The sequence below is a fragment of the Aspergillus sclerotioniger genome (genome assembly GCF_003184525.1).
Source record: "Aspergillus sclerotioniger CBS 115572 chromosome Unknown BO94scaffold_42, whole genome shotgun sequence".
Classification (NCBI taxonomy): domain Eukaryota; kingdom Fungi; phylum Ascomycota; class Eurotiomycetes; order Eurotiales; family Aspergillaceae; genus Aspergillus; species Aspergillus sclerotioniger.
In genome coordinates this window covers 137,149-162,507 of record NW_020291032.1, presented here as the reverse complement: position 1 = coordinate 162,507, position 25,359 = coordinate 137,149, and the positions used below count along the sequence as shown (strand labels likewise).

At 53.5% G+C, this 25,359-nt stretch overlaps 6 protein-coding genes across 6 annotated transcripts; 4 read left to right on the top strand and 2 right to left on the bottom strand.

Moving 5' to 3' along the window:
• Positions 1-5: 5 nt before the first annotated feature.
• Positions 6-2,958, bottom strand: BO94DRAFT_297448 (pseudouridine-5'-phosphate glycosidase/carbohydrate kinase family protein). The gene is made up of 8 exons (XM_025606717.1): positions 2,653-2,958; positions 2,396-2,604; positions 2,247-2,346; positions 2,157-2,198; positions 1,880-2,110; positions 1,464-1,764; positions 109-1,402; positions 6-47 (listed from the first exon to the last, which is right to left on the bottom strand). Exons 1-7 carry the CDS (start codon positions 2,828-2,830, stop codon positions 127-129), a joined length of 2,337 nt encoding a protein of 778 aa, XP_025462393.1. The 5' UTR covers positions 2,831-2,958; the 3' UTR covers positions 6-47; positions 109-126.
• A 66-nt stretch (positions 2,959-3,024) lies between these two features.
• On the top strand, positions 3,025-4,889 carry BO94DRAFT_502946 (dolichyl-diphosphooligosaccharide--protein glycotransferase subunit OST1). The gene is made up of 3 exons (XM_025609463.1): positions 3,025-3,524; positions 3,632-4,670; positions 4,724-4,889. Exons 1-3 carry the CDS (start codon positions 3,172-3,174, stop codon positions 4,847-4,849), a joined length of 1,518 nt encoding a protein of 505 aa, XP_025462392.1. The 5' UTR covers positions 3,025-3,171; the 3' UTR covers positions 4,850-4,889.
• A 3,539-nt stretch (positions 4,890-8,428) lies between these two features.
• On the top strand, positions 8,429-12,675 carry BO94DRAFT_540055 (glutamate dehydrogenase (NAD(+))). The gene is made up of 4 exons (XM_025612831.1): positions 8,429-9,086; positions 9,168-12,001; positions 12,056-12,156; positions 12,215-12,675. Exons 1-4 carry the CDS (start codon positions 8,768-8,770, stop codon positions 12,258-12,260), a joined length of 3,300 nt encoding a protein of 1,099 aa, XP_025462391.1. The 5' UTR covers positions 8,429-8,767; the 3' UTR covers positions 12,261-12,675.
• A 183-nt stretch (positions 12,676-12,858) lies between these two features.
• BO94DRAFT_527337 (putative mitochondrial respiratory complex I chaperone (Cia84)) lies at positions 12,859-15,579 on the bottom strand. The gene is made up of 2 exons (XM_025610381.1): positions 13,194-15,579; positions 12,859-13,133 (listed from the first exon to the last, which is right to left on the bottom strand). Exons 1-2 carry the CDS (start codon positions 15,404-15,406, stop codon positions 12,965-12,967), a joined length of 2,382 nt encoding a protein of 793 aa, XP_025462390.1. The 5' UTR covers positions 15,407-15,579; the 3' UTR covers positions 12,859-12,964.
• An 84-nt stretch (positions 15,580-15,663) lies between these two features.
• On the top strand, positions 15,664-16,702 carry BO94DRAFT_540052 (mitochondrial 37S ribosomal protein bS18m). The gene is made up of 3 exons (XM_025612830.1): positions 15,664-15,859; positions 15,985-16,220; positions 16,300-16,702. Exons 1-3 carry the CDS (start codon positions 15,712-15,714, stop codon positions 16,504-16,506), a joined length of 591 nt encoding a protein of 196 aa, XP_025462389.1. The 5' UTR covers positions 15,664-15,711; the 3' UTR covers positions 16,507-16,702.
• A 161-nt stretch (positions 16,703-16,863) lies between these two features.
• On the top strand, positions 16,864-25,281 carry BO94DRAFT_569725 (uncharacterized protein). The gene is made up of 11 exons (XM_025614753.1): positions 16,864-16,971; positions 17,034-17,122; positions 17,206-18,912; positions 19,608-20,915; positions 20,971-22,438; positions 22,496-22,657; positions 22,696-22,745; positions 23,408-23,621; positions 23,750-24,024; positions 24,103-24,211; positions 24,288-25,281. The coding sequence occupies exons 1-11, from the start codon at positions 16,956-16,958 to the stop codon at positions 24,950-24,952; spliced, it is 6,063 nt and encodes a 2,020-aa protein (XP_025462388.1). The 5' UTR covers positions 16,864-16,955; the 3' UTR covers positions 24,953-25,281.
• The last annotated feature ends 78 nt before the right edge of the window (positions 25,282-25,359 follow it).

The following is a 25,359-nucleotide window of genomic DNA, read 5'->3' as shown; positions in this document are numbered from 1 at the left end:
TTGATTTGGATTGCATGCATGAATGAATCGAACGGCATCATATGTTACTGGAATATGTGCTGTCTTGTTAGAGTGCGTATGTTTGTATCCTGACACAGTACTCCGTACCTGCTCTAGCTAGAACTTCTAGTCAAACACCACCTGGCTAATCGCTTCGCTCACCCCCCCCGCCTGCTGCAGCGTCAACAAACTGGCTTTCTGCGCCCCCGGAATCACCTCCTCCACCGCCCGTCCCCGTGCCAGCCCCGTCACCACCGCCCCCAGAAGCGTGTCCCCTGCCCCGTTTACACTCACGATCTCCGCCTCCTCCAGCACTGCCGCCGGGGGGAACAGCCGCAGGTACACGCCCCCGACTCCACCCTCCGCTGTCGACGCCCGCGACAGAATGTATGGCGCCGACTCCGGGCTCGTCAGCCGCGCATCCCCCGGCCGTAGCAGTTGTGTCAGCAGCACCCCCTGGGGCCCCAGCTTCGTGACTATGCACGGGATGAACGGGAGCAGCTGGATGCTTTGCTGCGGAATCCCCTGGTCCACCAGCATTGCCGACGTCATCGCCACGAGCCGCTCCCGCGAGCCCGACGCCGACATCCCCATGGCGTCGATGATGTGCCACCATCCCTCCGAGTCAAAGAGCCCGCCCTCCCGCGCCGTCATGTACATCGCCGCCAGTTCAAGTTGGTTCGGCGCCGCCAGGTTGATGCTGTGGTTGGGGACACAGTCCGACGGCCCGATGGCCGACCCGAAAAGACGCCTGCTTTTCGCGGTCGAGACCGGCTCAAAGGCCACCCGGGCACCGTGCTTCTTGGTTAGGGCTACCCACTTTCCCAGAATCTCCGCATTCCAGTTGGCGTCCACCACCGCCCACTGAGGTTGCGCACGGGACATCATCGGCTCCCAGAACCCGTCAAAGTCCAGTGTCTGCTCCGGTAGCTCCATGATCCCCATGTCTGCCATGGCCACTACCAGGTCTTTCTTCGCATCGTTGACCGCTACATACTGGGCCGTACGCGCCCCGGATGATGCCGGGAGGATCTTGATGCCGCTCGTGGAGAGACCCTCTTGCTGAAGACTGGTCAGCGCGGTTTGGCCACTTAGGTCGTCGCCAACAACGCTACAGAAAAGCACGGAGCTGTCGAGATACTTGGCCGCAATGGCCACGTTATGTCCAACGCCCCCTAGGCTCTGTCCGATGACGGCGCGATTCGATGTTTGCAGAGCGGGCGTGGTGCTGGTTACTTCCGCAGGGGCAAAGTCGCAGGAAAGATCAATTGCCAGGGAGCCAGCCACAAGGACATCGGCCTTCGCAAGATGCTTAAGCGAATCTTGACTGGGCGAATGCTCCAGATCTGTTTCTGAAGTCGCTTGGTCAGCCCTGCTGGTCACTGAGATAGCTGGCATGTGTCTGCGCAGACCATCTTAAAATTAGGATATCCCGAGTCTGAGACGCACGAGGGGCAGCTCACCGTTCATTGAGCGACCCCCCTGACCGCTCCAGTTTGGAGAGTTCCACGGCCACGTTGGTTGCACGCTTCACGTTCGCCTCCACTAGAGCTCGGTTGGCGATCACACTCTTTCCCCCGCTGAGTTCCTTGATCTTGGACAGCACAAATGGCGTGTTGTCACTTCCATGGTAGCCCTCAACCTCTGCAAGGCGAAGGGCTTCGTCAATGATATCGTCCATCTCATTCTTCGGAACGGAGTGCTCAAGAGGCACGGGATTGGCGAGAAGAATTCCCGATGAGACAGGGATTTGCGACTGGGCATCTGCAGCATGGTTAATGGCAAGAACCAAGGCCATCCACGCCTTTCCTCAAGAAGCCGGCTCCAAAAAAAAAACTCATCACGAAGAAGTATCTGCAAACCGGGAGGTATCACTTACAGACAATAGCCGCTGCTTCTGCCTCGTTTTGGATGACCTTTGGACTCTTGAGCCCGCTGTCCCGCGTGTAGAAGGCAGGGAAATCCACAGAGCCTTGACGGTCATCTGCAAATGTTCCCACGCAGACGCCCTCCGTTTCAAGGTACTCAAGCGTACGTGGGATGTCTAGGAAGCTCTTGCACCCGGAGCTGACAACCGCCACCGGCGTTCGTCCCAGTTCAGTCAGATCAGCTGCTACGGTTAGCCGGTGACCCATTCCATTACTCGGTTGACGTACCCGAGATATCCATAGAGTTTTCGCCCCCGCGATGTACACCACCTATGACCGATCAGCACCACTAAGTATGGCAAGAGCTGAAGCACCCACCTAATCCGCCGGTTCCAAATACCTTGATTCCGGCCAAGTGTGCAAGTACCATGGTGCCAGACACGGTTGTACCACCATGAAGGCGCTTACCGGCCAGTCCCTACTGTTGTCAGACGGGTATCCATATGAAGCGCGTGACAACCACCCACCAGGCCGCAGATGTAGCCGAGGTCTCGCCGGGAGACTTTCATCGCATTCTTCTTCTCCGCGGTAGATGCCAGCTCGACGAGCTCCTCTGTATTCAATCCGACGCGGGCCTCACCACTGAGGATTCCGATTGTAGCAGGCACGGCGCCATTGACTCGGACGACCGACTCCAGTAATGATGCAAGAGCGACGCTCTCGGGATACGGGAATCCTGCCAATGTCAGCTGAACCTTGCCAGACTGGAAAGAGACGATCGTACCATGAGTATAGATGGTCGACTCGAGAGCCACGACGGGCTTCCCGGTGGCCACTGCATCGCGGACTTCCTCGGATACCTTGAAGAGGTTGCTCTGAGCGAGACCGTGATAACGGCGACAAGCTGCTAGGGCTCTAGCTGATCTGCAGCAGGATCGAGCTGCCGCCCGAGAAGCGAGCATGGAAGGCCACGATGGAGTGAGAATTGAGGGAATTGAGGGATATGTAGCTAAGTAGAGACCCGGAGACTGAGAGAAGAGGGAAGTGAGCGAAGCGAGGAGACCGCGGGTTATCGGCGATAAGAAAGCACGAACTTTTGGCCGCGGCGGTCGCTGTACTTCCTCCGTACGTAATTCGTAATCCCCAGTCGGGACACATCAGCATCTAGTCCGCGCGTCCTTCCCCCTCGCAATTCCTCCGCCTCACACCCCCATCCTTTCATTTTTTACTTCTTCTAGGGACTATCTCCTGGTGAGCGTAACTGGTCCTAGGCGCGGTCGTCGAGAGACCGCCCATCGTCCCAATGAGGCCTTTTACCGCACTCACTGCCCTGTGCGGGCTGTTCCTATCCAGCACCAGCTTGGCCAATGCTGAGTCGACAGCGCCTAGCTCGCGAGTGGCTCTTCCTCGCGAGTTCAAGGCCCCCCAAGTGTTCAAGAACGTAAATCTCGTCCGGAACACCAATCTGGAGAAGGGATATCTGCGTGAAACGGTCAATGTGGTCGTCGAGAACGTGGACAAACAGCCGCAGAGCGACTACTACTTGTCCTTCCCATCCAACCTCTACGACAAGGTCGGAGCGCTGGAAGTCCGCGACAAGTCGGCCCCGGAGCAGGGGAGATTTGATGTAGAAGCTACTGAGTTTGACTCGAACAGGTAAGTCGGCCCCAATGACAACCAATGGCTCGTTAAATGGTATGAGGCCGAAGCCACGGTTGCTTGATCCGGCCAGTCGCTGATCTCCTGTCTTCACGAATTCGCAGTGACTTCCAGTACTTTGTTGTACATTTTCCCCAACCTCTGGCCCCTTCATCGCAGATCACTCTGGGAATCTCCTACTCTGCTCTCAACAGCCTGAGCCCGCGTCCTGCAACCATCAACCAGAATGATCGCCAGTACCTCGCCCACTCCTTCTCCGCCTACGCCCCCTCGGCTTATACGACGGTAGCACAAAAGACCAAGCTCAAGTTCCCCAGCACGAACGTTCCCGATTATACAACCACTGATCTCACCTCGGGCACGGATCCGGAGCGCCAGGGTACCAGCTACACGTATGGGCCCTACGACACGGCAAATGTCGCCCCCGGGACGACCTACCCGATCAGTGTCCGCTATGAGTTCACCAAGCCCGTATTAACTGCCTCGTTGCTGGAGCGGGACTTGGAAGTGTCCCACTGGGGCGGTAACCTGGCGACGGAAGAGCGCTACTGGCTGCGCAACAACGGCTCCCAGCTCACGAATAACTTCAACCGCGTGGAGTGGACTCTCAGTACATACCAGCAGTTACCGTCCTCCGCTATTCGCGAGCTGAAGTACCCGCTGAAGCCCGGCTCCGTGGACCCGTATTTTACCGACGACATTGGCAACGTCTCCACGAGCCGTTACCGCCCCGGAAAGGTCCCGAATCGAGAGGGATCCTTGGAGCTTCGCCCCAGGTACCCGATCTTCGGAGGATGGAACTACAGCTTCCGTATTGGGTGGAACAACGAGCTTTCCGCGTTTCTTCGCCGGGCTGTCACAGGCGCCGATTCGTACGTGCTGAAGGTTCCCTTCATCGAGGGACCCAAAGTTTCCGAGGGAATCCAGTACGAGAAGGTCGTCGTGCGGGTGGTTCTCCCCGAAGGTGCCCGGAACGTCCATTATGAGCTTATCGAGAAGGCCTCCAGCAATGGTCTTCCCAGTGCCAGTCAGATCGAGTCCCAACTGTCTAGCCACAAGACTTTCATGGATACCCTGGGACGCACGGCGCTGACATTGACCGTGGAGGATCTCACAGACGAGGCTCGTGACTCTCAATTAGTGGTAAGCAACTACTTTCCCCGCATTGATTGCCTGGTACTCATCCTGGGATACAGATCACGTATGATTACTCCCTGTGGGATGGACTGCGCAAGCCGGTAACCATCACGGCTGGCCTGTTTACCGTATTCGTTGCGGCGTGGGCTATTGGAAACATTGACGTGAGTATCAAGAAGCGGTAGGTGGGAGGTGGATGTATCATATGTTTCAATTATACCAGACCAGCCTTAAATAGGAGCTGCTTGCGAGACGATTTCAACTACGTAGAGAGAGAGTCTTCCAGAATAAAAATTTGTTACTTGGTCCCACCTCTATTCATCTTATCGTAAGTTCTCTTGAAGTCCCAGGCAAACACAAACGATTACATGCGTCACCTGACGAGGACGAGGTGAAAGTGGATTAGCTGCATATCTATGGCATGTCTGCTTATCGGCTCTATCTAGGGTTGCTAATGATAGAGAGACCACTTACTGATCACATGCACATTCCGATGTCCTATGCCCCTTGCATTATCGCGTAAGCTATTAAGTATGCCTTGGACAGGGTCCTCCAGAAGTCCCGAGTTGAGAGCTAGCGAAGAGGCGCAAAAAGTTCAAGAATGGTTGCATGACAGATGCTCTACAGCGGTTTCAAGAACTTGCAATAATACCGAAGACCGTCCACCCCACTGTTACCTGTATCTGTGGTATACCTTGCAGGGCAAGGAATTGCTTGACTGACACGTTGCTTCCTCGAAAGCCAGAGGATTATACTCTATTACCTGCAATGCTCATGTAGGTCACCCGATGTCTGAACAGTATCCAACAGTACGGAAGAGACCTGATCGGAACACTACCTATTCTATTGCTACCGGGAGTCCGCGTTCATGGCTCTCTAGCCGACTCCGTTGCAGCTTACACCCATGCAAGCGAGAGCAAGCCCAGCGGGTGCTGATCAGCGGGTTTGCATGCAGATGCTGCAGACTGTAGATGATACATGGCCACGCCTTATCGACTACACAGTACCTATGATCAATAGCCTTCCTATGCACAAGGCCAGCCGCATCAAGTAAGTAGACTCAGGCTCTCTGGGGACTCGTCCGCAGCGCTTTGCTGACCAGAGCCATTGATTGAATTGGACCTCTTGGATTTCTAGTCGGCAGGTGACAGAGTCGACCTTGGTATGTGACCTGTCGGAATCGGGCTCTTATCAATAGAAATGCCGCCGAGATTAAATTTTCCTAGCAGCCGCTGTATCTTCATGCAAAGCTGTCCGAGACACTATCCAGCTGAGCTCCCTTGATACGAGTCTAAACGCCAACCGCCTATCAACTCCAGGCAGCAGAGCCCAAGCAAATAACCACTGTCAACTGTCTAGCTAATGCGGTGAATAGGAGTCACAAGGTGCATGATGCGCAACACCGTCTGGACGTTGCCTTGCCTCGATTAGTCTTGCGGTGCATGGCCATAGTAGCAAAGGACGGTGTACGTCATCGCGTCCAGGAATCACGGCAACCAACGAGCAGGACTGGAGCGAATGGGAGCGATCGGGGCTCGAGCATGGCCCGGAAGTATTGCGACGACTTCCCATTACTTCATATGGACCCTTCGAGACGGCGAGGGAGTGGAGCCCCTGGTGGGTTGGAGCAAAAACCACTCTCGCCTGAAACTCTGGAGTCCGAACCCCATTCGATGAACGTCCAGGGAGAAGGATGACTTATCCACCCCCCGCCTCGAATGATGAGGGGACGAGGGAGGGGAATGTTTGGAACTTTGGGGAAAAAGAAAACGGAGGGGGGGCGCGGTTCCGGGTCGACATTCTATGGGGTAATAGCACGGGTTGGGTGTGAGCCATTTTAATAATGGAAATTCCGGCTGGCCGTTCCGGCACATCTCATTTGACTATTCGTTGGAGACTAGGCGGAATTCCTCAACCCCCGCAAGTCACTAGGAATGAATTGAGGATAGCGACGGGCCATCATCCAGGTACCGATCGGCCACCCCCGCAGTCTAGACGCGTGAGGAAGTTTCGACAGAGATGACTTCATTTGAGAATGGAGGTTATGTAGATACTGGCGGTGTGTGTGTATGTGTGTGATCCCTGGCCGCGTGCTTTAGGTTTTATCCGCCGGCGCCGGGGGGTTATCAGGCGGTCCCTGAGCAGTCCAGTCCAAGTCCGGTCCTGACAGAGCCCAATGAATCAGCGCCATGTTGATAGATCTCCCGGTCTCGAGAAACTCCCTCAACCCCAGCAGAAGCAACCCTCCGATCACTATCAACCATTAGTAGTACTACTGCTATCTACATCCCATTGATAAGAGCCGACCCGGTTGATAAGCCCGGCACCAAAAAATGCGGCATTTTTCCCTCGCGATGCCTGCCATTACGCAGGGAAAACCTGCAAATCCGTCGCAGGACAGCATCGCCGGCGATGATTTGCAGGTCACTAGCCACCATGACACACCAAAACCCCCTTTCGAAACCTACAGCCCTACTAAGTGGAGAGAGAGCCCAGCCGGTCCGGTCAGCTGACTAATCCAGGAATTTGGCGGCTTTCTTAGTTCCAGTACAGTATCGACCGTGTGGAGTATCTGACGAGTCTGCTGCGAGCCTGTGACACCACCACTGTCCGCCGTACTATGGGTAAACTGTAAAGGCCCTGCATTAGGCACACTATCTATCTATAGGCAGTGGAGAATAGAACTCACTCGCTCTGCTCCGTATCAGTCTCACACGATGTCTTTCTCTCTGTTCTAAACATGTGCCTGGACGGACGCCCCCGACCAGCTGAAGGGCGTGAGAAGTACGGAGTAGGTACCTTGTATAACCGGCAACCAGCCACAGTGCCTCTAGTTCCCGTTGAGGCAATTATTCCAATTTTAGCCCTCCGGCTACCAATCACGCCGTTCTGATGCGGTATTTTTCGCTCTTGCCTCATTCGCGCTATCATTACCAGCGATGCCCAAACAGGCATCTGGGACCCACTGCCCTTGGCATCGAGAATCGAGTGATGCTCGACGAGAAGACATGGGGAAAGCTGGAACCATCCGAAAGATACGGAGAGTGGCATTAGGCTTCCGAGAGGGAATTGACCTACCTAGACGGCCTGATTAATCTGCTTCCTTTTAGGTAGATGCAGGACAGGTCAAGTAGCTAGTCCGTGCATCATCACCATCATCATCACCACCACCACCACCACCATCACCATCATCAATAATCTGACAGTTGGAACAACGTGGAGACCCATGCAGCAGGGCGGGCCAGCAATGATCCTCAGGCAGGACCAGGCCGTCGTCCAACGACTGCCCCGGACCGGGCCCCGTTCCTGGCCGATCGCATAGCACCGGCTATCTGGTTCGTGGTTACGGACTGGCCGCGCCTGTTCTTGTGTCGGGTATGACTTAATGATTAGGATAACCGGAAATAATAATAATTGTTATTATTAAATTCCCATTCGAGCATTATCGACATTTTCTGATCATTGTTCCTCGTTTGGCTTCAGGTCCGGTTGTTATAAAGAGCCCAGTTCCTGCCTGCCTGCTAGTTCGTCACGCCTGGCACTGCTTTGTTCTGCCCATCCCATTCCATCCTCTGATCTTTCCCTCTTTCCTTCTTGAACTCCTTGATTCCCCTTCTTCTTCATTTTCTTCTTCTTATCCTCTTCTCCTGCATCCCTCCCCTCCCCAGGGCATTGTTGGTGACGTGTCAGTGAATGGCTGGTACCAACAAGTAAACCCATCCGTTTCTTGCTCTCTTGCTCTCTGGCTTCCCCCCCCCGATAAGCTTCGAGCTTTCGTCATTGCCCTGGCCATTGCAAATACATCACGAATTCTCCTCAAACCCTTGGGCTATCCCATCGAGGTAGGTTTGGCGTCTGCGGTCTAGAATTCTCCCCGATTTTTTTTTTCTTGTGTTTCTACATCTACATCTACCATCCTGTATTCGCGGATCTGCCTTATCTCTCCCAGCTTCTTAAGAAAACCCCCGACTCTGTCAGGACCGAGCTCTGCTCTTACTCAGTTACCCGTGCATGACTTACCAGATAATAAACCCCATAGTGCATCCTCTTTTGCTCGCGTTCCATTGAGCTTCTGAGCGTGACTTGCCACACCCCTTTCAAACATGGTCTCTCCCGCTCCCTCTTCGTCTCCTCTTTCAGACGGCCACATCAATGGCAACAACACCCTCCCCATGCGAACGGGTCCTAAGCTCTACGGTAGCAATGATGGCTCCCAGTCAGGAGCTGGCACTCCCATTGGCTTCCAAAGGCACCCACACAACAAGTTCTTTGACAATGTAGCTGGGTCCAGCGTGCGTCAACCTTCGCCCCAGCCGACTCACCTTGGGATACCCGGAGGTGGCCAGCATCGCATTCTGTCAGAAGAAGACCCCGGTTACGTGGCGGCAAAGTTCGAAGGGAAGGAAAAACAAATGGAGCAAGGTGAGTGCCCCTGTAGCGGCCTTGCAAAAGGGGCCTAGATTAGTCAGTAGTAGCCATTCTGACTCTTTATCTCGTCGTTAGTCATGGATCAGCTGGAGAAGAAGGGCTTCCTCCCCCTTGAGTTTGTACTTGGGGAAACCGAGTGGTTCTACAATCAGCTCGGAATTGACGACACTTACTTCCAAACCGAGTCCGTCGACGCAATCGTCACCCAGATTCTCTCGCTATACGCCGCAAAGGTCGCAGCGTACGCTCGTGATGACAAGAAGCTCGAGATCCGGCTGGACAAGGAAGCAGAAGACCATGCTGTCTACATCGATACCAGCAAGCCTGGCGTTTCGACAGTGGAAGGTCCTGGATACGAGCAACGGATTGATAAGAAATATATCAACAGCTCCACTCACGAAAACAGCTACCGCGTTGAGACCTTCCGTTCGCCAACACCAATCCCCGGAGATGATGGGCAACAGCTCCGTTGTTATTTTGTTTACAAATGCCAGTTTGCCAATCCTAACCCTGACCCGAACGAGACCAACATTGATATTATCGGTGAAAAGAGATTCCTGCAAAAAGCCACGCCCAATACGAAGGCCATCTACCAAGAAATCATCAGTAATGCGGTCAGCCGGTCCGGTCCGGTCATCGAAATGTTTGAGATTGAGAAGAGCCGCGAAAAGAGACTAGTCATTGCCTATCGTCAAGGCTCTGCAATGGGTCTCTTCAGCGCGCTGTCTGATTTGTACCACTACTACCGTCTGACTAGCTCGCGGAAGTATTTGGAGAACTTCTCCAATGGTATCTCGGTTATATCGCTCTATCTGCGTCCTCTGCCCGGCAAGGAGATCGTCCAAAAGTATCCCCCCATCGAGGCCGCCATTCACCAGATTATCAAGGAAGTCTCCCTTTTGTACTGCATTCCTCAAAACAGATTCCAGCACCATTTCGCCAGCGGACGTCTCAGCTTGCAAGAGACGATCTACGCTCATTGCGCCTGGGTGTTTGTCCAGCAGTTCCTCAACCGGTTGGGCTCCGAATATACCTCTCTGACTGATCTTTTGGACTCGAACAACAGCGTTCACGCGGAGCTGTTGGCGAAGATCAAGAAGAGGCTGCGTACCGAGACATTCACATCGGATTATATCTCAGAGATTGTCAATAAGTACCCGGAGCTCATTCACAAGCTCTATTTGGACTTCGCCAACACGCATTACGTGCAGACGCGTGGTCCTGCTGAGGATGACTTCCTTCCAACGCTAAGTTACCTGCGTCTGCAGGTCGACGAGGTTTTGGACGGGCCCAAGCTGAAGCAGCTCATCTCGAGTAGCGCGGCCAATGAACATGATGAGATGGTCATGAGCGCCTTCCGTGTTTTCAATGCCTCCATCCTCAAGACCAATTTCTTCACGCCGACCAAGGTTGCACTCAGCTTCCGGCTCAATCCCGACTTCCTCCCGGAACATGAATACCCCCAGCGCCTCTATGGCATGTTCTTGGTCATCAGCTCCGAGTTTCGTGGATTCCATTTGCGATTCCGGGATATTGCCCGTGGGGGTATTCGCATTGTCAAGAGCCGGAATAAGGAGGCCTACAGTATCAACGCCCGCTCACTGTTCGATGAGAATTACAACCTCGCCAACACGCAGCAGCGTAAAAACAAGGACATTCCCGAAGGTGGAGCAAAGGGCGTGATCCTCCTTGACGTAAACCACCAGGACAAAGCCCGCGTGGCTTTCGAAAAGTACATCGACAGCATCTTGGACCTGTTGTTGCCTCCCGTGAGCCCGGGTATCAAGGACCCGATCGTGGACTTGCATGGTAAGGACGAGATCCTGTTTATGGGTCCCGATGAGAACACGGCCGAGCTGGTGGACTGGGCCACGGAGCATGCCAGGAACCGGGGTGCCCCCTGGTGGAAGTCATTCTTCACGGGTAAAAGCCCAAGACTGGGCGGTATCCCTCATGATACCTACGGCATGACGACCTTGTCGGTGCGCCAGTATGTGCTTGGTATCTACCGCAAGCTGAAGATCGACCCGAGCACGATACGTAAGCTGCAGACTGGTGGGCCTGACGGTGATCTGGGCTCCAACGAAATCCTCCTTGCCAACGAGAAGTATACGGCCATCGTTGATGGCTCCGGCGTGATCGTTGATCCTCAAGGTCTGGAGCAGGAGGAGCTAGTTCGACTCGCCAAGAAGCGGGCAACCATTTCTGAATTCGAGCTGTCGAAACTCTCGCCCCAGGGATATCGGGTTCTAGTGGATGAAAGCAACATTCATCTGCCAAGCGGCGAGCTGGTCCACAATGGTATGATCTTCCGCAATCTGTTCCATCTGCGCAGCGACCAACAGTACGATACGTTTGTGCCTTGCGGTGGACGACCGGAATCTATTGACCTCTCCACTGTCGGGAAGCTGATCCAGAATGGAAAAGCCACCATCCCGTATATTGTTGAGGGCGCTAACCTGTTCATCACGCAGGACAGCAAGCTCCGTCTCGAGAGGGCTGGTTGCATCCTGTTCAAGGACGCGTCTGCTAACAAAGGAGGCGTGACGTCTTCGTCGTTGGAAGTTCTGGCTTCCCTGTCTTTCAATGACGAGGAGTTCGTGGAAAACATGTGCATCCGTGAGGATGGCACTGTTCCGACATTTTATGGTGAATATGTCAAGCAGGTGCAAGAGGTCATCAAGCATAATGCTACTCTGGAATTTGAAGCCATCTGGCGTGAACATGAGCAAACAGGGCTGCTCCGCAGCGTTCTCAGCGACCGTCTAAGTGTTGCTATCACCAAATTGGATGAGGAGCTTCAGAAGACCGAGCTGTGGGATAACGTTGAGCTTCGTCGCTCAGTACTCCATGATGCTCTGCCGAAACTCCTTCTGGAAAAGATTGGCCTTGACACCATTCTGCAGCGGGTCAGTATTTGCAGTTTGATTTTCGTTATCGGTATGATGCTAACAATGTAATAGGTGCCCGAGAACTATCTGCGAGCCATCTTTGGCAGCTATCTTGCGAGCCGGTTTGTGTATCAGTATGGTAGCAGCCCCAGCCAATTCTCCTTCTTCAACTTGTAAGTGGTTTTACTCCCGGCTGCATTGTTGTCGTGCCTCCTCTAACGTCGACTCTAGCATGACCAAGCGACTTGCGCAACTCGAGGCGAGTCACGACTCTTAGATGGATACACCTGTTTTCATCATTTCTCAAGATATGCATTTTCCGGGTAATACCGACTGCACATACGCAGTGTTACGGATACATTAATTACGATCGATGTCCATTGCATGAGATACAGAAAAGACATGACTACTAAAGACCTAATACAGCATTTTCTTTTCTCTTTTGGCCCGAGAGATCTGACTAGTTCGCGTCTGCTTTACATCCAATTCCAAATAGAATCTGCCTGGCTTCACTGTTGTGAATCTTCCGTAGCTTGTCAACCTGTGATCGAGACTCTGCCGGCAGGAAAGACAATAAGTTTCCTCGCCCACTACGTCCGCGTCAACTTTGCATAGTACAAGCTCCTCCATCATTGGCCAAACATGACTACGTGGCAAGCTCTATCTATCTATCTACTATCTATCAATCTGCCACAACTAATCTGATATGTTTATCCCAGTTTCGCTAAGCCGGTGGTATTGCCCCCGATATCCAACGGCATTAGAACCGTAGTCTGTAAAGATAATAGAAGGACATATTGATTTGCTAGAGCATGTGGTTTCGGCATGCATGCTACGTTTGTTGAAGCAGCAAAAGTGTACATGTTGAAATAGATGTTTGGCTTCGGGAAGTATATCCTAATTGGTACAACAAGGTAGGTTAAGTACAAGTACCTGGGGTTCCTCCCGTTCTTTGGTGTAGATTGACGGACTGACTGTCTATTAGACAATGACTTCGTTATCTTTGATGTTGAATTTCGGCCCCTCTTCGAATTCGGTGCGTTCGATCTGTTCCAGTTGTGCCCACTGCTCCGGGTAGGTGGCCTTGGCCCATTTTTCAACTTCGTCTTTCCAGTATTGGTAGGGGATAGCGTTGTAGAGTAACCCGATACTAGTTGACTATGTTAGCAATGTATAACATGTGGGTGGGTGACAGGACGAGGGGGCGTACGAGTTGCGGGTGACTTGATAGCCGGTTTCGCTATACATCTTGTCCAGCGCTTCAGTGGCGAGGCCAAACTCGCACTGCGCAGCCAGAGCCTCGACATACGCCATGTATAACTGACGATCGACGCTGATCTCCAGACGCTTGACCTTGCTCATCATCCTTATCGCCTCCTGGACCCCGTTGTGGTGTTTCTCGCACATCTTGAAGAAAATGGCAATGGTTTTCTGCGACGGTCCTTCGTCCGATTGGAGAATGTCGCGGAAGACGTCCAAGGCTTTCTCCGGCATATCGCAGGCTGCATACGCGAGCATGAGCCCGTTCAGCAAGCGCGTGTTGAGATCAACCTCCACATCCAGCTTGAGCATGTTGTGAACTAGCTCTACGTTCTTGGCATCCTGGGTCCGGGCCAGGCCCTGGAAACACCGGGCATACGTGTCGGGCTTCGGCCGTCGTGCGAAATCCTCCGCCTGTCGCATGTGTCCGAAAACTAAGAAGGCCAAGTCACTCCGGTTCCGCTTGAAGAACGATGTCATGATCTCAGTTCGCAGGCTCACCCCGGCTTCGGGGAAAGCGAGTTGTAGCAGATTGTACATTTCCCAAACGTTGTCGCTCTCTTGGTTCAGATCAGCTATGAAATTGGTAAGAGCATTGCGGATCTTTGTCCTTTCTTCCGAGTCGTAGGAGCCTAGACGGGGCCGAAGTAGCTCGGAGACGCCCTCCCAGTCATGACGGTATAATAGCATGTGCGTCAACGCTGCCAAGGTGTCCGCTTCCAACCGAACGCTATTTTCGAATAAAGGATCAAGAAGAGAGGTTACTTTATCCATCACGGCATCCTCCTGACTTGACAAGCAGAGCACTGTAATCAACTTGTTCATCAACGGCATGTTCTCAAGCATTATCGTCTCTGGGTCCTGCATATCTTCCATGAAACTCAATGCCGTCTTCACATCGCCCGCCTGAATGTAGGATTCCAGTCGCAATAGCTGCGTGTGCATATCCGGCTGCAGGCCCCACTGGGTAGCTAGAGAAGCAAGATCGGCGGCCAATTCAGGATTCTTCACGGAATTTGCGTACTCGATCAGGTCGTTTACACACGCAATGTTCAGTGAATCTCTTGCATCTTGATTTCCAGCTGTTACTATTTTGGCCTTCTCCAGGACGGCAGCAGCACTATTAGTTTGGACCGCTTCCCAAAGCAGCGTGATACCTATGGTCTCAGTAACCTGGGACTGCAAAAGGGATTCATAGATAGATGCTGCCCAAGCTATCTCACCATTCAGGATGGCGTATCGGATCACAGTTTCTTTTGCCTTGGCAGAGGGCTCTTGCCCAGAAGACGAAAGACACTCATAGACTGTTTCCACGGCTACTAACAGGTCTTGTTCAACAAGGATGTTGACCAATTCTTCATGGGCATGTTGGTCAAACTCAATGCCATGTTCATGAAGTTTTTCTGTAGTGCGTCTGAGTTCAGACCTATCATTGATAATGGCAAACCCTCTCATGACGGTAAGCCAAGGGGAAGGGCTGGTCTTGCTCAGTCTACTCCAGAAATTCTCGACCACATGGCGGGCTTCATCCGGATTTCCATGCATTGCCTGAATGTGGATATAAGAAAGAAGTGCAGACCGGCTGATGTGGTTGTGCCCAAATCCATGATCGTCACAGAGCTCCAAAAAAGCCAGGCGGGCCACTTTTCGCACGATCTCGTGCGACTCGGGCAGACATTTCGCTTCCGACAGGACGTAGAGAACGTTCTCGAGATTCTCAGTTGAAAAGACCTTCTGCCACTCCTCGGGTTCCAACTCTTCCTCGCGAGCTCGGAGGTATTTCCAAGTAGTGACCAGCAACTTCGCATGGAAGCTCGTAATGACCCCGGGGGCCTCCGCACGTGCAACGATGAAGTCCTGGAAAGCTTTTGCCAGGATTCCATTGGCAGGGCCTCTGCTTTGGTCACTCAGTGACCTCAACAAGTCTCTCATTGGCTTCAAGCCGGTTTCGGACGGCAGGATTGCAGTTTGAGGACCAGCATTCGGGACCGCGTTAAAGGCGAAAAGCCCGCGACGCTGGATATGGTACGGACAGAGGGCCCCTAGCTTGCGGGATCGATGGCTACGGGCGGAATGCAGGAAGCGATAGTGACAGCGCGAAGAGGGAAGAGGCTCGTTATTCAGGATGGCCCGGAAGACCCTCCTGGTCAGGTGGGATTGCATTGTTGGCAGACACGATCTGAGGAGGTGAGAAGCCACTGTTGGTGGAGAGGTTTGTTTGGTTCCCACTCAGCTGAGACGTAGGGAGGAAAGGGAAGTCAACCCAATTGACGGCACGTCACCGAGGGGAGAGAAAGAGGGATCGAGGAATGGATCATGGAGCAGACGGAGTTGCGGGCGGAAGTTGGAAGTTCCAAGGCGGCTCTTGGCGCGTGCCGAAAAAGAAATCGACCGCATCGCCGGCTCGGCTTCATCCACGACTTTCCTCCCCCTCTCCTCCTCCCTCTTGGCCAGATCCTTCACCCATTATGGCACTCCATCTCTTCTCGTGGTCGCCTTTGCGCACCGTTGGCTCGACACTTGGGTCGGTGTCCGCTGTTGCTACCGCTGCTTGTCGCTGGAATTCGACGGTTGCTCCGAACGCCCCTGCGCCTCGACGGGGACTTCGACCTCAGAGTAGGTGATGTGATGGCCCTTTCCACTCTATTCTCTCGATTTATCATCGAGGGTTGATGTGGGCTGGGGCTTTCGCCTCCTTGTCTCCTTCGATTGACTGTTCGCTGACTGTGACTTCGATACAGCGAATAAAATGTACCACAACCGCCGTAAACCGTCCCGTCAACAATTCCTAGAGGATCAGAGGGCTCAGAATGAAGGCAGGGCCCTGGAGAAGTTTCAGACGCGTGACTGGAGCGCGGGTGATGTCTACTCCCCTCATGATCTTAGCCCGACAGAGATGAAGAAATGGAAGAAGCGCAACAGCCCATCTACTGATGCGTTTGATGCTCTGAATCTGAACCCTCTACATCTGTATAAGGTGTGTTGACGCACTATAGCCCTGGCAAAAAATCATATACCCCAATGGTTGCTGATCATTTGCGATTTATGCTCCACAGAACTTCTCCATCATGTCGGAATACGTCACTTCGATGGGACGGATAAAGAACAGAAACACCACTGGTCTGCGACCGGTCAACCAGCGCAAAATTTCCAAGGCCATCCGGAGGGCGATTGGCCTTGGTCTCATGCCCAGTGTTCACCGACACCCGGAAATTCTGGCGGCCGAGGCAAAGGCCAGGATGGAGGGAGGAGGTGGTTATTGAATAGAGTTCCCTGTATAACATTAGTTTCGGTCATGGACTGGACTCGGTTTGCTTTTATATGTTTTACCCCCAGCTTTCAGATTCACCTGGTGCCTTGTTCTTGTCTTTTCTGTTAGCCAGATGATCTTGACGGGATGGAGTATGTATAACTACGATTACTATTACCACCACTGTTATCATTCCAATCCAATCCTATCCACATCGTATCTACAGTGCGCCGACAGCGCAACAGCAGTTGGGCTTTGCATCTAATCCGGACCTGATAAGCGCTGGCTGGGTCAACCACGGCAGCATCCGTGCCCTCCCCCACCCATAGGTACGTCAACAGCCCCAAACATCGGCCGGCTGCTGCCTTGCCCTGTTCTCTCCCTCCCCTCGCTTTCGCTTTGGTTGAAGTTTTTCTGTTTCTCTGCTTAGCGAACGGACATTGCATATAGAACCAACCAGCCATGTCTATTGTAAATGGTACAGTCCCGCGACTTCTCCCGCTGATTCCCAAATGATCCATGCTAACTGGCCACCTGTAGAGTCCATCTGGGCCGCCAGCCCCTCCACCACCAGGGGACAGCCTACCCAACTCTCCTCAGACGCCAAAGGTGAACGGCTCGCATACGCGGTACAATATTGGGCCCTTCCCCGCCCTAATGCGAAGACGTAGAAGGCTAATCCGTGTTTATCGGCATCCCATGCAATGTACAGGCAAATAAATCGATCTTTCTCCGCTCAATCGACAACCCTGCCATCGCCCGGCAGTATACCGAGCATAAGACGCAGACCACAGTGGCCCGCTTCTCACCTTCGGGCTTTTATGTTGCTAGTGGTGATGCTAGCGGTATAGTAAGAGTCTGGGACTGTGTGGGCGAAGGTCTCACCAAGGGCGAATACAGCATCGTGAATGGCCGGATCAATGATCTTGCATGGGACGGTGATTCTCAGCGCATCATTGCCGTTGGTGATGGAAAACAACGATACGGGCACTGCATCACCTGGGACAGCGGTAACACGGTCGGGGAGATTTATGGCCACACACAACAAATCAATTCCGTTTCCATCAGGCAGCAGAGACCTCTGCGGGCCGCGGCCGCCGGCGACGACAAGAACCTAGTCTTCTACCACGGCGCGCCGTTCAAGTTCAACACCGGCATTCGTGATAAGCACACCAACTATATCTACGGCGTCGGCTTCAGCCCAGATGGCTCCACTTTGGTCAGTGTTGGCGCGGATCGCAAAATCTGGTTGTATGATGGCAAGACGGGAGAAACCAGAGGCCAGATCGGCGAAGGTGAGCACAACGGCAGTATCTTCGGCGTTTCCTGGTCCAAAGACTCGCGGAAATTCGCTACGGCTAGTGCAGACAGAACCGTTAAGATATGGGACGTGGAAGTGGGCAAGGTCACCCAGAGTTGGGATTTGGGAGATGAAGGGGCTGCGAATATTAGAGACCAGCAGGTCGGAGTGGTCTGGCCTCTGGGCAGAAGCGACGGCCTGGTGATCAGTCTTTCGTTGAGCGGCGACCTTAACTACCTAGTCGAAGGCACCCCCAAGCCCAGACAGGTCATCCAGGGACACCAGAAGAGTATCACTTCTTTGACCCAGTCTCGCTCTGGCAGTGTTACTGAAACTTTGTGGTCCGGGAGCTTTGATGGCCGGGTCTGCAGCTGGGATGTTCCAACGGGGGCTGCGGAGGAAGTGGAAGGCGACGGCCACACTACATATATTGTAGGGCTCACGCCCACCCAAGAAGGGAACGGTAGAATCTACAGTGTCGCCTGGGATGACACTATCCGATCCGTGGACATTGGCGCGAAGACGTATACCGGAATCTCCTCCAAACTGCCGGGACAGCCGAAGGGTGTCGAAGTCGCGAATGACTTGGTGTTGGTGGGAACGTCGGAGAGCGTTGAGATCTACAGAGACGGACAAAAGACTGGCGACTTCAAGCCCAAATTCCCGGTCACCGCGGTTGCAGCCCATGCCAACCTTGCAGCTGTTGGGGGGGAAGATTCGTCTGTTCAGATCTTGGACATTTCGGGGTCGAGCCTCTCCCCGAAGGCGGACATCAAGGCTACGCGGAATGCGGTGTCTGCCTTGACTTTCTCCTCCGATGGTTTTTACCTGGCGGTAGGCGACTCCCGGGGTCGTGTGTTGGTGTACAAGGTCGCCGATGGCAGCCTAGTCACCGACCGATGGACCGCCCACACCTCCCGCATTACCTCACTTGCCTGGAACGAAGACAACGCCCACCTGACCAGCGGGTCACTGGATACCAATATCTTCGTATGGAGCTTGATTAACCCAGGGGACTGGCTGCAGGTATCGAATGCACACAAAGAAGGCGTGAACAGCGTGGCCTGGATAGCCGGCGGATCCAAGATTGCCTCAGCTGGTGCTGATGCGGCAGTCAAAGTGTGGAAGATGGAAGGGCTCAACTAGGACGGAGATAGTATGTTCAAAGCTGGTCCATCCATAGCGTACTGCTTTCTGAATTTCTTCTGAGTTTGTCGGGTTCGGTTGTACATCACTTTCCAGCACTCCGTACTCAATAGTAGGTAAAGCATACTATGTAGATTCTAGATATAGATTAGGTGATGTGATGGCGCGTGCGTGTCCCGTGCGTGGTGTTGGAGAATCCACTCGTATTGGTCACCAGACCTTTCAAGCTCTCCACCGGCGCTCAAGATCATATCATATCTATCTAGTGGAAGTGGAACAAGTTCTGGTTCGTGTTCTTAGTCCCACAGCCTTTGTTATGGCTGACGACTGACTGACCTTCCACCCACAAGGACGACTCCTAGACCATCGCGAGGAGACCGGGAGGGAAAATGAGGTGACAACATGTCTCTATCGGGGGACTCGTCGAGCAGCCGTTCCCGGCGCTTTTTGCGCCCGAAGAAGGTAAGCATATCTATCTATCTACCTAGGTATCTAGATAGGTCCCTGGCCTAGTGTTGCTCTTCCTCCCTTGCCTGAACCCTTACAACGTGCCAATGAGACCCCCCCCTCCCTCCCTTCCCTTCAGCCCCGGAACAGTCCGGATAAGTACTGATAGAGGAACCTCTTCCCGGCCGGAATGTTGCTGATGCTCTTTCTCTTCGTCGCAGTTACGGTACGCAACTTTCGTCCTCCCGAGAACGGGCCAGCGACTTAAAGGTCTCGTGAATCTACGAATCCCATATCCCGACCCACGTGAGAATAGTGATGACGACGAGCGACGCGCCCTGCTCACTGGGGAAGTCGAGAGGGCCCCCAACTCCCTTCCATCATGGCTCTGGTTTCGAGCCAAAAATACATGGCCTTGGATGCACCAGTCTCTCTCGTCGGAGCTAGGAATAGGCGTCTTGAAGTGCAGTTTAGCTTACCTACTCGGCTCCCTCGCAACCTTTGTCCCTGCCATTGCGTCGTTTCTGGGCCACCAAGATGGCAAGCATATGGTTGCTACTGTCACGGTCTACTTTCATCCAGCGAGATCGCAGGGCAGCATGTACAAAGCTTTGATTTGTGCTCTCCTCGCTTTCCTCTATGCGGCCTTCATCTCCGTCACGAGCATGTGTGTCTCGATGTTCTTCCAGGATACCTTAGATATGCTCCCTGTGGGGCATGCCCTTGTGCTCATTGTGTTCTGTGGTGGTGGGCTAGGGTTCATTGGATGGACGAAGCAGAGACTCGGCGACCCGCTTGTTAATGTTGCATGCTCCTTGGCTTCACTGGCGACGATCACGGTCTTGACGAAGGAGGGCGCAGTGCAAAGTGGGGATCTGTCGTTCGCGAAAATCTCCCAGGTCTTGAAAATGGTCGTTATGGGTGTCACCATTACCATGGCCGTGTCTTTCCTGATTTTCCCTATCTCTGCGCGCAAGCAGCTTCGAACGAACCTGACCACTGTCACCGAAAGCTTGGCGACCATGTTGGCTCTGATCACCGAAAGCTTTCTCAGTGGCTCCGAAGAGGAACTCCAGACCACCGAGTTCATCAATACGGCTGCGCGCCATAAGAAAGCATACGGGCAGCTGGATAAACTTGTGAGAGAAGCCAAGCTCGAGCATTTTGTGGCAGGCACGGAAAAAGAATATAGGCTGGAGAAGAAGCTGGCTCGCTGGGTGCAAGACATTACTCATAATATGGGAGGGTTGCGCAGTGCTGCTCACTTGCAATTTCAGCTACTTAAACAGACAAAGCTTGCCCAATTACAAAGCCATGGCTCGGAACCTGCCGCTGTGCCGTTGCCGAGCCCTTGGTCACTACATGAAGACGTCCCGTTCTTGGGACGGATAGATGAGCAACCAGACCAAGAGGAAAGGCTCGAAACTACCAACATTGGCCTGGCAGATGGCACCGAAATGACGGCTGAGCATTCTCTTCACCCGGCAGATATCTTTGCACTCTTTATCAGTCATCTAGGTCCGTCTATGGTGAGTGAATTAAGGAGGAAGCCCAACTTGAGAGATCAACGCTAATGGTCTGCAGCGCTCGCTTGCTTTCACACTGAAAGAAATATTCAGAGATATCCCTTTCAAGCCTGCGCCTGATCTCAGGGTCTCCGTCAACAGTAGATATCGCACCAGTCTTGATCGGGCGCTTGAGCTATATCGGAATTCCCGCGAAGAAGCGCTCAATACTATATATCGACAACGTGAGGTTATAGGGGTGCAAACATTGGAAGTTGAAGCTGATCTTGAGGAGGTGTCTGCTAGCTGTGGACACTTCAGTTTCTCCTTGCTCGAATTTGGTGAGCAGCTGAAAGAGCTTTTGATGATATTGGATGAACTACAACTTGAAAGCGAGGAAAAACCGACTGGAAGGTCCTGGAGCTGGCTTAAGTTTTGGCGCTGGGGAGGTGTTGAAACAGGGAAGGGGATTGCCCCAAACACGGAGCAGATGTTACCTGAGCCCAGTGGCACAGTATCCCAGCGGGATATGCCCAACCCGCCGGAGTCACATAACAGCCCTTCTCTGACCAAGATCGGAGGAGACACCCCTGAACAGCGGCTGGGCTATCGTATTTGGAGGTCACTCGGGGTTTTCCGCCGCGACGATACCAAGTTCGCGGTCAAAGTTGGGGCCGGCGCTGCGATATACGCCCTGCCCTCATTTCTCCAATCAACAAGACCCTTTTATTCCCATTGGCGAGGTGAATGGGGGCTTTTATCCTACATGTTGGTCTGTTCCATGACTATTGGGGCCTCAAACACTACCGGTTATGCTCGGTTCCTCGGTACCTGTTTGGGGGCCATCTGTGCCATCCTCTCGTGGTACATGAGCGCAGGAAACGTGTTCGCTCTCGCATTCCTGGGCTTGCTCATGGCGACTTGGAATTTCTACCTTATTATTGTCCGAGGCCAAGGCCCAATGGGCCGGTTCATCATGCTCACATACAACCTTTCGGTGCTGTACGCCTACTCACTTACCCAGAAGGAAGGCAGGGACGACCAAGACGAAGGAGGCGATAGTCCAATAATTACTGAGATCGCCCTTCATCGAGTGGCTGCTGTCTTGTCCGGCTGTGTTTGGGGCATCATTATCACGCGAGTCATCTGGCCGATCAGCGCCAGGGAAAGACTGAAAGACGGGTTGAGCCTGTTGTGGCTCCGGATGAGTTTGATCTGGAAGCGCGGTCCCCTGTCCACGATGTCTTTCCCCAAGGAGTCTGCAGGCTTCATGAGCCCCCGGGAGAAGTTGGAGGTTGAGCGATTCCTGTCGCATCTGGAGTCCCTCCAAGCATCTGCGCGGTCTGAGTTCGAGCTAAAAAGTGAGTTTCCCGATGCCAGCTACGGTAACATCCTGCGTCGCACCAGGAGCATGGTGGATGCTTTCGTTGCCATCAACCTGGAGCTAGTCAAGAATATGACCGCGTCCGAAGGAGAACTTGCTATCCTTCGATACACGGTAAAAGAAAGACAGCAGCTATCTTCCCGTATCAGCCACCTGTTATCTGGTGAGATTCCAATCTGCATGATTCAATTGACTGTACGCCGCTGACGCGGGGGAACAGTCATGGCCTCCTCAATGAAGCTGGAGTATCCGCTGAGCGACGTTCTTCCCAGCGTGGAGCATGCCCGGGACCGGCTTCTCGCCCGGCTCTTCCACTATCGCAAGGATCCCAAGGTGTCCCGGCCGTCGACGGACGAGGACTATGCCCTGCTTTATGCATATAGTATGCTATAACCCCCTTGGTTTGGTTGATGCGATAAGGCATGGCTAACTGCAGGCGTGATTCAGTTCTGGTGACGGGGCAATTATCGGTCGAGATTGAAGCGATCATCAGCGAGATCGGCCGACTCTTTGGAGTTCTGGATGAGGATGCCGTGAAGCTGCATTCCTAGCGGTTGCCCCCGTGGGGGGGGGTTTGCCTGTAACAATTAACTTACCTGTAGATTATTTCAAGTACTATGGTGGTTCTTGATAGTCTTGATAGAGCGGAGCTCTTGTCCGACCCAGGCTGAGAACTGGAGTGGTCCAAGAGGCGGGGAGATTTATTGTCGTAGCCGGTAGCCTAGAACACGTAGAAAAGAATGAAGGCGAGAGAGACGGGGAGGAAAGCAGCCAGAGGGGGGCGGAAACCGAAGCGAGCAAGCAGATGGCGGGGATTGCCGTCGGTCGAGTCGACGTCGTGGGTGATGACTTGATGGACGGATTGAGGGATTCATTCGACCACGACTTCCAACCACCACTCCCTCCTTCTCTCCTTCTCCTTCCTTTTCCTTCTCCACCGCCGCCCATCCCATCCGCCGCGTCCCCCATCGCGCATTGATCTCCTTCTCGTCTGCTCCCCATCGTCTGCCACGCCTGCCCCGACCGTCTCGCTCCTTGGATTGGCATGACTCGCGCTTCATGAAGGCCTAGTTCTCCCCACTCCCGGCTTCGCGCAGCCCGTCGCGCTCCCGCGAGCCTCGCAACCATGCAGATCGATCCGGCGGCTCTGAGTCGGACAGACTCGGCGTCGACCGCTATAGCCTCGTCCAAAAGCACAGCCCCAAGTGCTCCGCCAACCCAGAAGTCTACCAAGGCGCTCATTTCCGTGCCGCGCCTGGATCTCGAGCCCATCTACACAGAACTGAAGGCCGCCATCGGCGACAACTGGGCCGAGTATAAAGAAGCTACCACCCTCTTCCTGTTAGGTACGCATGCTTTTCGGATTAACCTGGGGGCTATATTCCTGTTCGATTGCTATCTCGGCCCATCTTACAAGCCCCGGCTTCCTTCTACTTGACCTGACTCGTACGCTGATACCCTTCCCTAACGACAGGACAACTGAACCAGGGCGAACTATCGTCGCGGGTCGATCATATAATATGCGCTGATCAGAAAACCGAGCATCTGCATAACAATTTCATATGCGCGATCATCGGGAACCTTACGAGGGATCTTCCGGATCATGGGGTCGCAAGTTGGGTGTCGGCGAACGATAAGCCGTCGGTGGTGTCAAAGCCAACCTCGGGCGATGCAGCAGAACAAAGGCTCAAGACGGAGGTTATGCAACTCCCTCCCAGGGATCGTCGAAGAATCAAGGCCATTCCAGAGGTATGCTATATACTGCTACCGGGATGCGACCACTCCCTTTGGTTGTGCAGGCAAGGCTAACAGCGCACTTCTGACCAGCGTGACCCCAACGAGCTTGCGCCCAATGAATTGGAGGAATACAATCTGGCAAAACAGATCAAGTTGCCCAGTCAGGTGCCAGCCAGTGCAGGCGGGTTGAATAAGACAAGTAGGCCCATGCCTGGCATTCTCCTCTTTTCGTTTATCCCCCATTGAATGACGCTTACCATCTGGGTTTACGGTAGACTGGGAATTGGAGATCCGGAAACGTTATGCGCAACCCCTGGCATCGGAGACCGGTGAGTTCCCGGATGCCGAATCAATACACGCACGCATGGTTCCCATTTGTTACGAGGAGTCCATTGTTAGCGGCGCAAGCCTTCCTTGTGCCGAATTCATGGCAATTGCAACCGAGACCTTTGTGAAAGAAGTTCTGTCCGTGGTGTTCTCCCGGACCAGGTCGAATGGCCCCTCGGGAACCATCAACGGCATGATGATGCGAAAGTATCGGCAACAACTCGAAAGTGAAGAACTGGCATTCACGCGAGGAGAAATTGTCAAAGATAGCGCGACCGGTCTGCTCCCTGTCGAGGCCAAGGAGGCAAGCACTCGGAAACCCTTGGGTGTTCGGGACCTTCGATTATCTTTGGAGCTCGGCGGCGGAGTTCTCAGTCATATGCCCTTACTTGTTGATCAAATCATGGGTGGGTATCTTGAGGATGAGTTAGAAACAGACAAGCAAGACCGCATTGACGAGGTGGTGGAGATCACGCACGCTGGGGCGAAGCCCGACAGATTTGTGGACGAAATGGAAGTGGACGAGACAGAACTGGACTGGGAAGGGGGTGCAGTCACCGATCGAGAGCAACTGGGTGCCTTGTTGGATGAGTGCCTGTCCATGGCCTCATGAGCATTTCCCGCTCTTCTGCGGCCCTGGTTGGCTTTTATATTTGCAAGCATATGTCCTTCTCCTGTTGTTTACGTTCCCCTTCCCTATATTCCGATAACACGTTTCTTGACCCGAATAGGGCCAGAGATTGCAACATTCCGGTGTGGTGGAGAAGGTGAGCAGGCGTCTTGGGGGGTAATCGGGAAAGCCATCATCGGCGTGACATCGTCATTTTGCATCTGGCGTGGAGTTCGAAGAGTTGATTGTCTGTTTTTTTTTTGCTTCTTTTTCTTTGGAAGTTCCTTCCCCCTACCTTGTCCTTATTTGCTTTCTGTCCGATCATATTCCCCTTATCGTTCGCATTTTTCCTGGCGGTCGCATACGTGGCCATTCTCTTATGAGCTCCCTAGGCGTGATGGACACGCCCG

Excerpts from the sequence above, each read along its gene's own strand:
- BO94DRAFT_297448 (XM_025606717.1), bottom strand. The coding sequence starts at position 2,830 with ATGCTCGCTTCTCGGGCGGCAGCTCGATCCTGCTGCAGATCAGCTAGA. Across the intron at positions 2,111-2,156 it reads AAACTCTATGGATATCTCGG|CTGATCTGACTGAACTGGGA; the intron begins GTACGTCAACCG and ends TAACCGTAGCAG. Across the intron at positions 1,765-1,879 it reads AGAAGCAGCGGCTATTGTCT|ATGCCCAGTCGCAAATCCCT; the intron begins GTAAGTGATACC and ends ACCATGCTGCAG.
- BO94DRAFT_502946 (XM_025609463.1), top strand. The coding sequence starts at position 3,172 with ATGAGGCCTTTTACCGCACTCACTGCCCTGTGCGGGCTGTTCCTATCC. Across the intron at positions 3,525-3,631 it reads ACTGAGTTTGACTCGAACAG|TGACTTCCAGTACTTTGTTG; the intron begins GTAAGTCGGCCC and ends ACGAATTCGCAG. Across the intron at positions 4,671-4,723 it reads CTCGTGACTCTCAATTAGTG|ATCACGTATGATTACTCCCT; the intron begins GTAAGCAACTAC and ends CCTGGGATACAG.
- BO94DRAFT_540055 (XM_025612831.1), top strand. The coding sequence starts at position 8,768 with ATGGTCTCTCCCGCTCCCTCTTCGTCTCCTCTTTCAGACGGCCACATC. Across the intron at positions 12,002-12,055 it reads TTGACACCATTCTGCAGCGG|GTGCCCGAGAACTATCTGCG; the intron begins GTCAGTATTTGC and ends ACAATGTAATAG. Across the intron at positions 12,157-12,214 it reads CAATTCTCCTTCTTCAACTT|CATGACCAAGCGACTTGCGC; the intron begins GTAAGTGGTTTT and ends CGTCGACTCTAG.
- BO94DRAFT_527337 (XM_025610381.1), bottom strand. The coding sequence starts at position 15,406 with ATGCAATCCCACCTGACCAGGAGGGTCTTCCGGGCCATCCTGAATAAC. Across the intron at positions 13,134-13,193 it reads TATCAAGTCACCCGCAACTC|TATCGGGTTACTCTACAACG; the intron begins GTACGCCCCCTC and ends ATAGTCAACTAG.
- BO94DRAFT_540052 (XM_025612830.1), top strand. The coding sequence starts at position 15,712 with ATGGCACTCCATCTCTTCTCGTGGTCGCCTTTGCGCACCGTTGGCTCG. Across the intron at positions 15,860-15,984 it reads ACGGGGACTTCGACCTCAGA|CGAATAAAATGTACCACAAC; the intron begins GTAGGTGATGTG and ends ACTTCGATACAG. Across the intron at positions 16,221-16,299 it reads ACCCTCTACATCTGTATAAG|AACTTCTCCATCATGTCGGA; the intron begins GTGTGTTGACGC and ends TATGCTCCACAG.
- BO94DRAFT_569725 (XM_025614753.1), top strand. Across the intron at positions 22,439-22,495 it reads TATCAGCCACCTGTTATCTG|TCATGGCCTCCTCAATGAAG; the intron begins GTGAGATTCCAA and ends GCGGGGGAACAG. Across the intron at positions 23,622-23,749 it reads TACCACCCTCTTCCTGTTAG|GACAACTGAACCAGGGCGAA; the intron begins GTACGCATGCTT and ends CCCTAACGACAG.